Source organism: Muscardinus avellanarius (assembly GCF_963383645.1).
Source record: "Muscardinus avellanarius genome assembly, chromosome: 6".
NCBI classification, from domain to species: domain Eukaryota; kingdom Metazoa; phylum Chordata; class Mammalia; order Rodentia; family Gliridae; genus Muscardinus; species Muscardinus avellanarius.
Window position 1 is genome coordinate 57758542 of NC_137791.1, and position 13642 is coordinate 57772183.

The 13642-nt window shown below is 38.1% G+C and overlaps 1 protein-coding gene across 11 annotated transcripts in view; it reads right to left on the reverse strand.

The window, feature by feature from the left end:
* PDLIM5 (PDZ and LIM domain 5) overlaps positions 1–13642 on the reverse strand; it is a gene marked incomplete at both ends in the record, with an annotated part of 222160 nt that overhangs the window by 58589 nt on the left and 149929 nt on the right. For 2 of the 11 annotated variants that reach the window (XM_080698090.1, XM_080698089.1), the window contains 2 exons: positions 127–261; positions 2620–2739. The exons of 6 other annotated variants lie outside the window; for them this stretch is intronic. In XM_080698090.1, the coding sequence (XP_080554216.1) occupies positions 127–261; positions 2620–2739 (255 nt within the window). Of the gene's footprint in view, positions 1–126; positions 265–2619; positions 2740–13642 lie in introns of all 11 variants that reach the window. 3 more of the 11 variants (XM_080698094.1, XM_080698088.1, XM_080698081.1) reach the window with 2 other exon arrangements.

Here is a 13642-nt window from a genome sequence, read left to right on the forward strand (position 1 = left end):
TATCCACTTTAAGGAAGAGCTTGGGGGAGATGAGACACTTCCAAAGGGTATGTTTACTTTGAAGTGACTGTGGCCAGTGGAGAGTGCTGGGAGCACATCAGACAAACACTGCACATACAGTTCTACCTGGTTTTTGCAGCAATGACAGCAGACACAGTAGCAGCTGCGCTGCTAAGAACTGCAGCATTGTATCTAGCTGGAGAAGAGAAGGTAGGAAAGTTTCGAAAACCTTCCAAAGAACCTTCCACATTTCTTGTGGAGCTGCTTAAATGATAAGTAAGGAAAGAAAGACAAGAGAGAGGAACACAAAAGAAAAGTGAGAACAGGCAGCATAATAAATATGAGATAGCAACTGTTCTACATTCACAGATATCAGAAGCAGCAATACATATTTACATGAACCATAAAATAACTGTTTAAAGTACTGAGAGTAGAGTTCGTTGGCTATGGCAGGCACCTTTGTAAAAACAAACAGCACTTACACTGAACAGGACCAAAACATCACCTTCTTTGCAATTTTATACTTCTATTTTCAGTTAGCTCTGCAAAGACTTCTAAATGCTGGGGTAAACTTTTATTTCCAGAACTCTTTTACTTAAAATAATAAATACTTTCCCTGGCTCTTTTAGAAAAGGTCAAATGCCTAGGCAGAAATTAACACTCTAGCATTAGGACAGCAATGATTTCAATACCAGGTATCAAACTGCAATACTCTTCATTAAATAATAAAAAAGATGGCCTGAAATACACTGTGTAAAATCTGTCTTTCTCCTTCCTTTATGGGTCTAAGTTATTAATGAAGAACATCACTATACTATATCCACTCTTTTAAAAAGTCTATGACAGTGGCTTCCTCCAACACAAAGTAGTTATGCACCATACTCAGTGAAGGTCAGAGAGAGCTCAGATGTCTGAAACCATGAGGGCAGACAAATATTTTCTCCATGAGAAGAATTTGAAAAATCTGTAACTCCCAGTTTCATAGGATATAACGTTATAAGCCATTGGAAGGAAAATTAAAGAAACTAGCAAGCCATTTTCAAAAATATACAGAATTTTTATGTATAATTTTTTGCAAGTGTTCACTAAATTGAACTGTGAAGCTATGTTTAACAACTGCTGTGTTAGAATAGGAAGAATAAGGGTTGGAAAGAGAAAAGAAAGATGTTGTCAATGGCAGAACAAGGTATTATGAATGTTAAGGTGAAGAATAAGGTACCAAGTAATTCAACTTCTGAATTTTTGTTTGTTTGTTTGTTTGTTTTTTTTTGTGGGTCTGGGGATGGAACCGAGGGGTATTCAACCTCTGAGCTACACCCTCTGCCCTATTTTTTTATTCTTTATTTTGAAACCAGGTCTCACTGAGTTGCAGAGGGCCTCACTAAGTAGCTGAGGCTGTCCACAAACCACGATCCTCCGGTCTCAGCCTCCCGAATGCTGGGATGACAAGCGTGCGCCACCACGCCCGGCTCAACTTTTGAGTTTCTGAATCACTCTGCATCTTTGTGGCAAGGGCTAATACGTAGGGGGAATAAAAGTGAATAAAAACAGAAAACTAGGCTATAAAATGTCAGCTAAAAATATCAGATCAAATTGTCCTTCTCAGCCAGGCGTGGTGGCGCACGCTTGTAATCCCCTGTGTTTGCGAGGCGGAGACAGGAGGATTGGGCAGGTTTGGAGCCAGCCGTGCTGGCTTAAGAGACCCTATTGCCAAATTAAAAAAAAAAAGTATATAGTAGGTCTGTGAGTGTAGTCCCGAGGTAGAAGGGCTTCCAGGAACCCCAGTACCACCAAAAACAACAACAACAACCCCACAAACTGTCCTTCTCCAGTAAAGAAATGAATTATTTCATCAAACTGTATCCCAAATAATAATAAAAAGGATTTACTTATTCTGCCTTCTAGCAGTACCTTAAAAGCAGCACTATTTGTGTGTGTGTGTGTGTGTGTGTGTGTGTGGTGTGTGGTGTGTGTGGTGTGTGTGTGTGTGTGTGTGTGTGTGTGTGTGTGTGTGTGTAACTGGTTTTGAACCCAGAGGTATTCTACCTTCGAGCTATACCCCCAGCTCAATTTTATTTCTTATTTGGAAACAGGGTCTCCTAGGTAGGTTAATGAAAGTTTCACTATTTGTTGAGGCTGTCCTTGAACCTGAAATCCTCCTGTCTCAGCCTCGCAAGTACTGGAATTACAAGCATGTGCAACCATACCCAGCAGGACTATTTACCTCACTATACTTGGAATGTCTGGGTACTAGAAACATTCTCTTTCTCTCTTTTTGAGTTAAAAGCTGTAATTCAGAAGAACAAACATGACAAACTCAGAAGTTGACTTTGCCAATCACAAAGTAAATAAATTAAACACAAATTTCCTGATTCTACATTATAAGTTAGAAATAAAACTATATATATAGAGATAGATAGATATAGATATAGATATAGATATAGATATAGATATAGATATAGCAATGCTCTGAATCTGAATGCCAAGTGTCCTTGAATGTATGTTAATGATGTCAGTTCTGGAATTAATGATCACTTTTTCTTTTTAGGTAAAGCAGTTTTAGTAGTTGGATTCACTGCCAGCATTAAAATTTAGACATGCCAAGAAAGAAAACTCTACCTAGAACAAGTAGTTGCTACTTTAGAAAGTGTGGCTACTTGGCTATCAATGTTTAACACCTGAGGAGCTGCAGGTGGGTGAGGTTCACTCTTACGCTGGTCTTCCAGAGAACTGTCAAACCTAAGTTTTCATAAGTAAACAAGGCAAAGAAATATAAATGAAAAGTATAGAAAGAATTTATCATTTATACCATCTTTTAAGTGTATAATATTAGTTTAATTCTGGCAATTAGTTGTTTGTTTTTAAACCTTGCGAAAGGTTAAAATAAAAAAAATCCCCCCATAACACAAAGTATGAACTGTTCTCCCCAAAGACCTTTAACATGGCTACTTCCAAATGATTAAAATATGATGCTTAAAAAGGAAATGATGAAGGAATTTCTCACTCACTGACCATGTATTTTGAATGCTTTAAGAAAACTTAGACTTCAACTGGGCATGGTGGTGCACGCTTGTAATTCTAGCATTCTGAAGGCTGAGACTGGAGGATTATGGTTTGTGGACAGCCTCAGCTACTTAGTGAGGCTCTCCCCAACTCAGTGAGACCCTGTTTTAAAATAAAGAATAAACTATAGGGCTGGGGGTGTAGCTTGGAGGCAGGATGCCCCTGGGTTCCATCTTTAGTACCGCAAAAGAAAAAAGAAAAAAAAGAAAACTTAGACTCCAAGAAATTAAGTTGTCCAATACTGTTTCATACAGTAAAGGTCAGAAAAAATGTGGCCATTTTTTTGCCTATACTATTTCCACCACATAACAATCTTGGGGTATAGCTGCCTGAATACTACACTATGAACAAGTAACCAGAAATGTCCTTTCAAACCGTAACGTTGTTTTTGTAGATCTGAAAGTATATAGATGTTGTTTATCTTGATATAAGCAAAATATTTTATCCAGTCACATAGCAGATGGCTGTATGGAACAGTGATGCTTTGTTTCTAGTATTTTTTTTTGTCTTGCTAATACTAGTACCATTTTTTCTTTAGAATATCTGAAATATTAGAATTATTACTAGGTAAACAAAAGATGAAAGAGTTAAGTGTTAGGTTCAAAAGAAATAAAGCACAAAATTTAACATTTTTAAGAAAATTTAAACAGAAAAAATTTTTAAATTCCTTTTTTTCTTCTGGTACTGGGTATGGAACCCAGGGACATTCTTCCTCTAAGCTACAGCCCAACCCTGTTTTATTATTCTTTATTTTAAAATAGGGTCTCACTAAGTTGCAGATGACAAGTCGGGTCCCTCCCCCTTCCCCACGTGACCTCTGTGAGTGCATGAGGCAGAACCCTGGAGGCAGAGAGTCGGCTCTGCAAGAAGCAGTGTTCCCACTCTAAGTCCCACCCCCAAGATATCTGCCTTAAAAGAGAAGCATTTCCGCTCTGGCCTCTGATGGCCCCTTTGCTGACTGGCTCCCATCCCCGAGAGGAGAGTTCCGTTCCTGATTAAAAGCTGGTACCACATGTTCTGGACGCCTCCTCTCGTGTTTTACACAGCATCCCTGCGCAGAATCTTTGAGCAGAGGGCCTCACTAAATAACCGAGGCTGCCCACAAACCTGAAATCTTCCTGTCTAAGCCTACAAAATATTAAGATTGCAAGCATGTACCACCACACCCAGCTAAAATACTCATTTTTTAAATCCTATATGGATAAAAAACAGGATGGGTAAACTGAAGATGCATCACTAAGAAATAAAGGAAAGCTTACATTCTCACTTTTCATTTGTAATTGATCATACAATTGTTAAGTGTTAAAAATGTAAATGACTCAGAAAATGTCAGGTAGAACTATATCATTTAGAAGTAGACAGAAAAGTTTAAAAGAATAAGAGATATTCTGTTAGATGAGTCAGCAAAACATGGCCTGAAGGCCAAATAAAGCCTACCATCTTTCTGTGTGGCCTATAAGCTAAAAATGGTTTTATTTTTAAATGGTTAAAAAATAAAAAGAATAATTCATGTGATTTTCACCATAAAAATATATGAAATTCAAATTTCTCTGTGTGTCCTATAAGCTACAAATGATTTTATCTTTAAATAGTTAAAAAATAGCCGGGCATGGTGGCACATGCTTGTAATCCCCATGCTTGGGAGGCGGAGACAGGAGGATCGCACTGATTCGGAGCCAGCCTTGCTGGCTTAAGAGACCCTGTTTCCACATGAAAATGTTAAAAAATAGGTCTGGGAGTATAGCCCGTGGGAGTATAGCCCGGAGGTAGAAGGGCTTCCAGGAACCCCAGTACCACAAAAAAAAAAAAAAAAAAAAAAAATATATATATATATATATTGTTAAAAAATAAAAATAAAAAGCCAGGTATAGTGGCACCACTTGTAATCCTGGCATTTGGGAGGCTGAAACAGGAGAATCACGGTTCGAGGACAGCCTCAACGACTTAGTGAGGCCTTCTGCAACTCAGTTAGACCCTGTTTCAAAATAAAGAATAATGCCGGGTGTGGTGGCGCATGCCTGTAATCCTCACACTTGGGAGGTGGAGACAGGAGGATTGCGCTGGTTCGGAGCCAGCCTCGCTGGCTTAAGAGACCCTGTTTCCAAATAAAAAAATATAAAATAGGTCTGGAAGTGTAGCCTAGAGGCAGAAGGGCTTCCAGGAACCCCAGTACCACCACCAAAAAATAAAATAAAATAAAATAAAATATAGGAGGTGTAGCTCAGAGGTAGAATGCCCTTGGGTTCCATCCCCAGTACTGCAAAATAAATAAATAAATTAAATAAAAATAATTCATGTGATTTCACATATAAAAATATATATTTTTAAATTTCAACATCCATAAATAAAGTTTTATTGGAGCATCACAAGCTCTTTCATTTACATGTTTATGGCTTTCATACTACACCGAGAGTTGAATAATTATGGCATTCTATGTGGCTCATAAAATTTAGTTGGTTTACTAAGTGGAGCTTTAGAGATTAAAAAAAATTGTTGAGCCTTGTCCTGTAGAATAACTTCCCTACAGAGCTAACAGCATAAACTTAAAAATACACATTTTTCATATAAAGTGATTAGTTTTTTGTTAACAAAATATAATCTCTAAAAAAAAAAAGAAAAAAGAAATCACATCTACCATTATGAACTCCTGTACTATAAACTTGTCCAGTACTATGCAAGAAAGCACACATCCATTAACTCACTGTATCCTCATAACAGACCTAGGACATGAGTGTTATTGCATATAATTTAGAGATTAAAAATAAAACAATGGCCCATTAAGTAACTTGATTAAATCTGCAAGCTAAAGGCATTTTTTCAATGCTAGTTTGGTATATCAACAAAGGCAGTCATCATTAGATTAGACTGTGTCTTTTTTTTTTTTTTTTTTTGTAGTACCAGGGATGGAACCCAGGGGCATTCTACCTCTGAGCTACACCCCCAGCCCTACTTTATATTCTTTATTTTGAAACAGGGTCTCACTGAGTTGCAAAGGGCCTCACTAAGTAGCTGGGGCTGTCCTCCAACCAAGATCCTCCTGTCTCAGCCTCCCAAATGCTGGGATTACAAGCGTGCGCCACCATGCCCAGACTGACTGAGTCTTTTTTTTTTAATTCAATTTATCTCAGAGTAGATGTTCAAAATAAGTGATTAGCATTTAATAATAAACACCTTTGGAAGCTCAATATGACTCAATATTAATTAATTATTTGCTTTTATCATGCATACTTAATTTTTTTTTTTTGGGTGGTACTGGGGTTCCTGGAAGCCCTTCTACCTTTGGACTATACTCCCAGATCTATTTTATATATTTTTTTTATTTGGAAACAGGTTCTCTTAAGCCAGCACGGCTGGCTCCGAACCAGCGTGATCCTCCTGTCTCCACCTCCCAAGTGCGGTGATTACAAGCGTGCACCACCATGCCCGGCTGCATACTTAAAATTTTTAATTGGTACACACTGTAATTGTATATGATAGTGTAAAAAGATGAATCTTGTCAAGTTTCTTCCTTCCAGAAATGCTCTAGAGATAACTGTGACCTTAGCACCCCATTCTTCAGAGCACCTCAAAGGCTCTTTCTCATCTCACTTGCTTCAGTCCATCGGGCTTTCCAGCCCTTCTTGAAGCAGGCCATATGTCTTCCTACCTTGAGGCCTCTGCAGTTTCTTCTACTTCTTGTTCTCAATTCCGCTCTCTAGCACACTGTCTCTGGGCTATTTCCTTAAGCATCTTCTGGCTCAGTTTACATGTTACCTCCTTTGTGAGACATCTCTACAATTCCCCAACCTCAGGCTATTCCTTTATAGTACTCTGTACTTCCCTTCACAGAAATTATTATGACATTTATATAGTCCACGTGTCTATCTATTTAAATTCAGACTCCTGCCAGGCGTGGTGGCACATGCTTGTAATCCCAGCATTGGGAGGCTGAGACCGGAGGATCGTGGTTTGCAGACAGCCTCAGCTACCTAGTGAGGCCCTCTGCAACTCAGTGAGATCTGGTTTCAAAATAAAGAATAAAAAATAGGGCAGGGGATATAGCTTGGAGGTCGAATGCCCCTGGGTTCCACCCCCAGACCCGCAAAAAATAAATAAATAAATAAATAAATAAATAAATAAATTCAGACTCCTTAGTTGACTAGAAGTTTCCTGAGCTCAGGGACCATTATATTTACCACTATAAATGAAGTATAACAAAGTACAATAAAGCAAAAAAAATTAAATATTTACTGAATAAATGTGTAAACAAAATTATGCTTTTTATTTATTTATTCATTCATTCATGTATTCACTTATTGAATTTTTGTGCACTGAGGATTGAACCCAGGAGTATTCCACCTCTGAGCTACGCCTCAAACCATATTTGATTTTTATTTTAAAACAAGGTCTTGCTAGATTGATAAGTCTCAATATTTGATAAGATTTTCCATGACTTGGCAATCCTCCTGTCTCAGTTTCCTAAATACTGGGATTATAAGTGTGGGCCACCATGCCTGGCTAAATTTATGCTTTTAAAATACAGAATTCAGCCGGACGTGGTGGCACACCCTTGTAATCCCTGCACTTGGGAGGCTGAGACAGGAGGATCGGGCAGGTTCGAAGCCAGCCTCAGCTGGTTTAAGAGACCCTGTTTCCAAATAAAATATAAAATAGGTCTGGGAGTGTAGCCCAGAGGTAGAAGACCCCTGGGTTCCATCCCCAGTACCACAGGAAAAACAAAAAACAGAATTCATGATACTTGCATATTTTCTTACAACATATTTGTACCTTCTGGAGACTGTCACAATTCAGGCTAATCAGTTATTTCCAAAGTAAGGAGGGACCTATGTTCAGCTGGAAATGACTAGAATTCCAATAATACCTGAATAAAAATGCCCTTCATAAAATAAATCAAGAAAAAGAAAATATAGTTATAAAAAATTACTGGTATCTATATATTTGTATATAATGAGGGGAGTGTTTAAAAAAAAGAGAGAGTTGGAGAAGCTATCTCTTCTAATCCTTCCAGGAATCGTGTTGACTGGGAAATCTTAGTTCTGAGAATGAGATTCTTATATTTCATAAAATACTTTAAAAGCCAGATTTCCAAGTTTCCAAAGAAATGCACTTGAGAGATTTTCCACGTGCTACAAACACTGATATCCAATTTGTTACTTGGATGATCTTTAAAAATACTAGATTTATGACAAAAATCTTAAAACTACCTCACTTGATATGGAATAGACAGCAACATCTATTCTCATTCTGACATTCCTTAATATTTATTCCTTTTAGGGTGAGAAGCTCCTATTAATAGCACATCTGCACTGGCCAAACTTTCTTCTTTGTTTATCGCTTTATTGAGTTTTCATTTCTCATCAGGAAGAAGTATGAGATTTCTTCTTCTCTGATATGTCTACAAAATTGGGCTTGAAGCCTTTGGGCCTGCTTTTTCTAGGAAAAATGAACAAAATGCTATTTGCACTGTGTTTGCTTTTCAACATGGACCTGTGGGAACAACGTGCCCAGACACATCAGGCAGGAGGTTGTCCATCCTACCAACTTACCATCCTCCTCCTCCTCCTCCAGGACCAGATGGGAAGGATTCTTTCTCTTCCCCCAATCCTAACAACTGTCAAGCAACAACATCCTTATGCAGTGTACTCCATCTCCTTCTTTTTCTCAAGCGCTTCCAACTGATTTCTCTCAGAGATTCCATATCCCCATTCAAAAATGCCACAGGTTGTTTTAAAAATAAAATCAACAAAGTACCTTAACCTGCTATTTTCCTACTCTCCTTAACAGTCAAATTCTGAGATAAGAATATACTTACCCACCTGTCACACTTCAACCATATCAAATGTGTCTCACACACATACACCCCAACAGTCTAAAAAACCCATATTCCTGCCAAGGTCACTAGTGACCTCTGTGGCTAAATTCAATTAATAACAATTTGTATTCATTATTTTCTATTGTGGCAAAAACCACCTAACATTTATTACCTTAACCATTTTAAGTGCAGAGATTAGTAGTGTGAAATATGTTCACAATATTTTGAAATAGAACCCCCAAATATATATATATATATATATATATATATTTTTTTTTTTTTTTTTTTTGGTGGTACTGAGGTTCCTGGAAACCCTTCTGCCTCGGGTTACACTCCCAGACCTATTTTTTATACTTTTTTATTTGGAAACAGGGTCTGGTAAGCCAGCGTGGCTGGCTTCGAACCTGCGCGATCATCCTGTCTCCGCCTCCCAAGCACAGGGATTACAAGCGTGCGCCACCAGGCCCAGCAAACCCCAAAATATTTTCATCTTGTTAAGTGTGAAGCCCTATAAGCAGTAAGCAACAACTCCCTCCCCCGAGTCCCCTCAGCCTTTGGAAGCCCCCATTCTACCTAATATTTAATGAGTTTGGCTGCTTGAGATACCTCAGCCAGTGGGACAACCACTATTTTCCTTCTTGTGCGCATTCCTCATTTTACTGTTTCAATATGTGACATTCCTCCTCCTTCTGTCTTCTGTGCCATGGTCCCACACATTTGCCTTTTTTAGCACCATTTCACTGTCTACTCCTTATTCTCAAAGTTCTTTGTCCTAGACATGATTTTTCTGTATTCTGCTATTTAGTAGAGTGGCATTATACTTTTTTACAGCTGCTTTTTTTTTTTTTTCTTGTTACTGAGGATTGAACCCAGGGCATTCTAGTTCTAAGCTACATCCCCAGGCATTTTTATTTTGAAGCAGCTTCTAGATAAGTTATTGAGACTGGCCTTGAATCTGCAATCCTGTCTCAGCTTCCCAAGTACTGGGAGTAGCAGCAGGTGCCACCATGTTCAACTTCTTTCATAGCTTTAAATATCTTGTGTCCCAGATTTGTAACTCCAGCTCAGCTTTCCCCTATGAGCAGCTGCCCATAGTTTGAATTTCTTTCTCTAATTTCTTTGATATATGTCTCATAGCATAAGTGAGTTTTCTTTTCTCATGATAAACTCCAAGATCTTTCCTGAAATATGTTCTTCCAATTGATGTGCTTACTATTACCAAACCCTAATGAGAAACCTTTTATTCCAATACCTCTCTCTCCTCACCACCTCAAATCATCCATCACCACGCCCCAATTATTCCACCTCAAATTAGTATCCTGAATCCACCTGCCTGGTCCATATTATTGCCACCATACTTTCTCTTCCAGCTATTATAATCACTATTTTTTTGTTTAGCTTTCCAAATGAAGTATATTACATCAATTTACATTTCTAAATTTTTCAAAAGCATGGCAATTTACAAGTTAATTCAAGTTAATTACAGTTATTAAATATTAAACATATTGAAGAATTATACTAAAAGAAAACAAGACACTTTAAGATGTGCCTTATCAGCATCTTGTATTACTAAGGTACAGAATACTTTAGAAAGTAGCTATCAGCAATCTTATAAGACTAGTAAAGGGTTTTTTCCAAGATGGCGACGGAGAGACACAGCGTCCCTCACTAGCTGAAGCAAACTAAGTTCAACTACTGAGACAGAAGTGTCTGAATAAAGAAAAAATTAAACGTACGATCCAAAACAGACTTGGGGAGTACGGCAGAAAAAAATCCAGCAACTGAACTGCAAGATTCACCACAACACACAAAGAAAGCAGATAGTGAGCTGAAGACTCACCACAACACACAAAGAAAGCAGATAGTGAGCTGAAGACTCGGCGGCTGGCGGAGTGCAGGCGCAGGCGCAGGCGCAGTGGCCTCAGGGCCGCTGGCCCAAATGGGACTTTTGGGTCTTTAACATTCCCAGAGAAGCTCTAAAGTCTGAAAGTGACCAGAGAGCTCCAATATCTGAAGTTGCTAGCTAACTGGAGCTCCTGAGCGGCACCCAACAAAGGCAGCCCCGCAGACACGCCCGGAGATCGGCAGGGACCGGGAAGTGGACCTGCTCACCGCGGGAGCGAAAAGTCAGCAGGATACAGGAGAGCTGCCAGAGCTTCAGAGCCACAGATTGGACTGCCAGCGTGAATTCAGAGGAGCCACGGACCCAGCGAGCACACAGTGAGTACGATATATGTGAGTGCCAGTGTGTGCAAAGTGGGGCAATTCAACTCCGGGACCAAAGAGCGCTTAAGGCGCGATACCTGCACGGGGCCACAAGGGGACACTCCAAGCAAATACAAGATTCATCATATATCAACAACATAGTAGGACTGTTATCTCTTTTATTATTTTTTTCTTTACTATTTTTCTATCCTTTTATATTTTATTTTTACTATTGTGGTTTGGTATTGTTTGTTTTACTTTTTGGGTCTTTGGGTTTGTTTTGGTTTTTAGTTTTCTGGAGGGATAAGTTTTTTTTTTCTGTGGGGGTAAGTCTTTTCTAAAGTCATAATACAAAGACTGGGCTAAAAATAATACCCACTAACAATGGGAAGACAGCAGAAAACCAGACCTGAGAACTCTGAAAATATGAGATCTAGGAATGATGGAGAAATGACAGAAATCACGAATACTGACCTACAAGAAATGCAGGAAGGGGAGTTCCGAATCTTGATCTACAATATGATGAAAGGATTTAAAACAAGTTTAGAGGAGATGAATGATGAGTTAGAAACACTAAAAAAGAATCAGAAAGAGGTTTGGAATGAAATGAAAGAGTCAATAAATGAAATGAAGTCAGCAATAGAAAGAAATTCTGGAAGATTAGAGGAAATGGAAAGTAGAATATCACTGTTAGAAGACAGTTCATCCAACACCGAAAACACAGTCAATAGTATGCAGAAGTCATTACAGCAACAAAGCCTAAACATACAGCAAATATGGGACAACATGAAATGCCCTAACTTATGGATAAAAGGCACTGAAGAAGGGATAGAGGTACAGACCAGGGGCATCCATAATTTCTTCACAGAAATAATTTCGGAGAACTTCCCTAACATGGAACAAGAGATAGATCTTCATGTTCAAGAGACATACATAACACCATTAAGACAAGATAAAAAAAGAAACTCCCCACGCAACATAATAGTCAAAATGAATAACATAGAGGCCAAGGAAAAGATCTTAAAAGCAGTGAGAACAAAAGGTCGGGTGACATACAGAGGCAAAATAATAAGAATCACCCCAGACTATACAACCCAGGTCATGAATGCCAGGAGAGACTGGTATGACGTGATCCAGACCTTGGAAGAAAATAACTTCCAACCGAAGCTGCTTTATCCAGCAAAACTACTATTCAAAGTCGACGGCGAAATAAAAGTATTTCAGGATAAACAAAATCTCAAAAAAATTTATGAATTCAAAGCCAACTCTAGAGGAAATACTTAAAGAAATAAACCATAAAGAAGAAAAAAGAAGCAGACTTCAGAACCAGAGAAGAGAGGAAAGTGATCAGAGGGGCTTCTAAGTAAGAAAGAAAGAAAAAGCTACCAAACAGATGACAGAACACAAAATGACAGAAAACAAAAATCATATTTCAATAATAACTCTTAACATCAGAGGACTTAACTCACCAATCAAAAGATATAGATTGGTAATGTGGATCAAAAAACATAAACCAAATATATGCTATTTGCAAGAAACTCACCTAACAGCCAAAGACACTCACAGACTGAAAGTGAAAGGATGGAAAAAGATATACCATGCTACTGGAGAACAAAAAAGGGCAGGGGTAGCAATCCTGGTATACAACAAAACAGACTTTAAACTAAGACACATCAGAAGAGACAAATCAGGGCACTTCCTTTTATTAAAAGGAACAATACACCAAGATGATATAATGATAGTAAATGTTTATGCTCCAAATGTGAATGTAACCACGTTTGTAAAACAAACTCTTCAGGACATCAGATCTCAAATAGACCCAAATACAATAATTCTGGGAGATTTCAATATGCCTCTCACACCACTGGATCGATCTTCAAGGTAAAAGTTGACTAAAGACTCTTTAGAACTAAAGAAAACTATAAACCAAATGGACCTAATAGACATATACAGAACATTTCATCCAGAAACTACAGAATACACATTCTTCTCATCTGCCCATGGAACCTTCTCCAAAATAGATCACATCCTGGTACACAAAGAAAGCACCAGCAAATTCAAAAGATGTAATATAATTCCTTGCATCTTTTCAGACCATAATGGAATTAAAGTAGAAATCAACAACAGGAAACTCAAAAGAAACTATGCAAATATGTGGAGACTGAATGATACACTATTGAATGATGAATGAATAAGAGCAGAAATTAGGGAAGAAGTAAAGAAATTTTTGGAAATAAATGAAAACAGAGACACAACTTACCAAAATCTCTGGGACACTATGAAGGCAGTATTAAGAGGAAAGTTTATTGCACTGAGTACTCACATAAGAAGGACTCAGAATTACCAAGTTCAGACCCTACTGGCACAACTCAAGGATCTAGAAAGACTGCAACAGTCCAACCCCAAAGCCAGCAGAAGACAGAAAATTATTAAAATCTGAGCAGAAATAAATGAAATAGAGAACAAAAAAAAATAATTTAAAAAATCAACAAAACAAAAAGCTGGTTCTTTGAAAAGGTTAATAGAATTGATAAACCCCTGGCCAACCTAACCAAAAGAAAA